The sequence below is a fragment of the Electrophorus electricus genome, chromosome 5 (assembly GCF_013358815.1).
Source record: "Electrophorus electricus isolate fEleEle1 chromosome 5, fEleEle1.pri, whole genome shotgun sequence".
NCBI classification, from domain to species: Eukaryota; Metazoa; Chordata; class Actinopteri; order Gymnotiformes; family Gymnotidae; genus Electrophorus; species Electrophorus electricus.
In genome coordinates this window covers 11,331,733-11,334,130 of record NC_049539.1, presented here as the reverse complement: position 1 = coordinate 11,334,130, position 2,398 = coordinate 11,331,733, and the positions used below count along the sequence as shown (strand labels likewise).

The 2,398-nt window shown below is 42.9% G+C and overlaps 1 protein-coding gene across 1 annotated transcript; it reads right to left on the bottom strand.

Annotated features, from left to right (window-relative positions):
- Positions 1–268: 268 nt before the first annotated feature.
- pkdc (protein kinase-like domain containing) lies at positions 269–1,780 on the bottom strand. Its single transcript, XM_027005337.2, has 2 exons — positions 1,681–1,780; positions 269–1,402 (listed from the first exon to the last, which is right to left on the bottom strand). The coding sequence occupies exon 2, from the start codon at positions 1,399–1,401 to the stop codon at positions 430–432; it is 972 nt and encodes a 323-aa protein (XP_026861138.2). The 5' UTR covers position 1,402; positions 1,681–1,780; the 3' UTR covers positions 269–429.
- Positions 1,781–2,398: the final 618 nt, after the last annotated feature.

Genomic DNA, 2,398 nt, shown 5'->3' with positions numbered 1-2,398 from the left:
CAATTATGCTGTTTGTAGGCAATACATGAACAAGCAGACCAAGTGATAATATCTGTGGTTGGAGTGTACAGGACAGAAGGGAGGGGGTGGACTCTTTAGGAAACCAAATCTTGCAGAAGTTAGCTAGGGCAGTAAAGGAGATTGCAGCAGCTCTGCATATCTGAACAGACTTAAATTAAGGGCCATTGATTAAATTTACAATAGTGCATATTAATGTTAGATGTGACACATGGGCTTGTCCAAAGAGGAACAGTACTGCAAGATGTCATACGATCATTCATTTATGTTTTTTATTTTCAATGTGTAACACACAGTTAAATCTGAGTCATTGTCAGCACACAAGTACAGATGGTACATACATTTCTGACACTATTGAAATATGAAGTACAATACTTTTCTATCCAGTCTGATAATGAGTGAATCACTGCTTCACTTTGAAGTTCGATTTAGTTCGCTCAGGACCTCCCGCGTAAGCCTCTTGCTGTACCTGTTAATTTTGTGGTGTCCTGGCATCCACCCAAGGAGAAAACGCTGAAAGTCAGTCCAAGCAAAGGCAAATAACCCTCGCCACTCCTCCTCCAACTCAGCAAAGTTCACCTGCTCACTCACCGAAACTCTCAGCTCCGAAAAGTAGTAGTCCAGGTAGGCTGGAACTCTTTTCTCACACTCTCTTTCATCCATACAGCTGCCAAGAAAATAGATCACGTCCTTCATTCCACAGCCACCTCCTACATACTGGAAATCAACAGCAGCCACGCGTAACCCATCCTCAGAGAAACAGAAATTAGCCAGTTTGGCATCTCCGTGTAAAATTGTCTTAAAGCAGCAGAGGTTCAGTATCGAATCTATCTTCCCGGCAGCCGCTTTCAGTTTCTGATCAGCCATGGCCTCCAGCTCATCGGGCCGCGTTTCTAAGTGCCAATAAGTGCCCACAGGCCACAGGCCCTGTGGGGATACACCCAGGAAGAGGCCATGGAAGTTGGCAATCCAGCAGAGGCACGCTTTTACCTCAGCATCCCGCACACTCATTCTTCTCTCAGGAAAGCCCACTGCATCCAGGTCTTCCAAAACAATCAGCTGCTCGTCACCAAACGACTGGGCCGCCAGGCACAACGGGACCCGACACTGATCATTGGTGCTGTAGTTCTGGTACCAGTGACTCTCCACTTGATAGGACCGGACCTTGCGCTGGTGAGAGATGTCCGTGTTCCAGCCTCCTGGATGTCGGGACTCTTGGGGAAACATCACATGTTTGACCACTACAGATGGCCGGTCGCAGCCTTGCAAATGAATCCTTACAATCTGACCATAACCACTCCACAACGTCTGAATCTTGGCACCGATCTGTAAACTCTTTGCTGAACAGGCTTGCAAGATAAGGTCTTGATATTCCTGCTTCATTCTGACGTGAAATAAAAACGCCAGTTAGACCACACACGTTACTATTAAATACCATCACTATAATAATAATTATAGACTACCTAAACAACAATACAAGTAATAACAAAAATACTAAATGTTACGTCACTGCAGTAACAATCAGTATTCAGATTAGATGCCATGGAAAGGACTTCGTGAGCGGAATGACATCGCACATTTATCATTCCGAGAACGCGCTTTATAGCTAAATCAAGCTACACTCGTGTAATTGATTGGCAGTAACCATCTTAGCGCACCTACCTTAAATAGTTATCAATGTCAGTAAATGTTTCATTCCATTAACATACGCGATCTCTTCATCTCCAACGAACGCAGGAAGAAACACCCGCATTCGTACAGCTTCCGGTCCTTTCATGCCAGGTTCTCTGGGAAATGTAGTTATATCATAACCAAACGAAAACAAACGTTATCCTGGACAATAATTTTAAGTTTGGAGAGCAGAGGAACCGGTTATTTGACGTGCAGAAAACTAACGATTTACTAATTTTCCTTTACTAACTTAGGATATTCTGTCAAACCATACAAAATAACTTGGAAACATAACACTCCTATATAGATCACTGTCGGCGGCAACCGTAATCCTTTACGCCCAGTCCCTACATTTTGGTTTTAATGTTTTAACATTCTATCTTCAAAATAAAACTGTGATAACAGTATATCGTGTATTTGGATTATTTTTTATTGAATAATGTGCCTTGGAACAAGATTCCTTTTGGGGTGGGCTGCGTCCACTGTCAACTCACAATGTTTTGACTCCATGGACTGTCTATGTATACATTTGAAGGCCGATCGGCCTGAACAACGTTTATTGCGCTAAATCGTGATTGTTGGCAATGTTAGATTTAGCCAGATCGAACTTATCTGGTGTGTTAGCAAGCAAATAAGTAGCCTAGAAGTGTGTAAAAGAAAACAAACGTTTTAAGCTTTTGAAAATAGAAAGCGAACCCCTCCTAAGAAG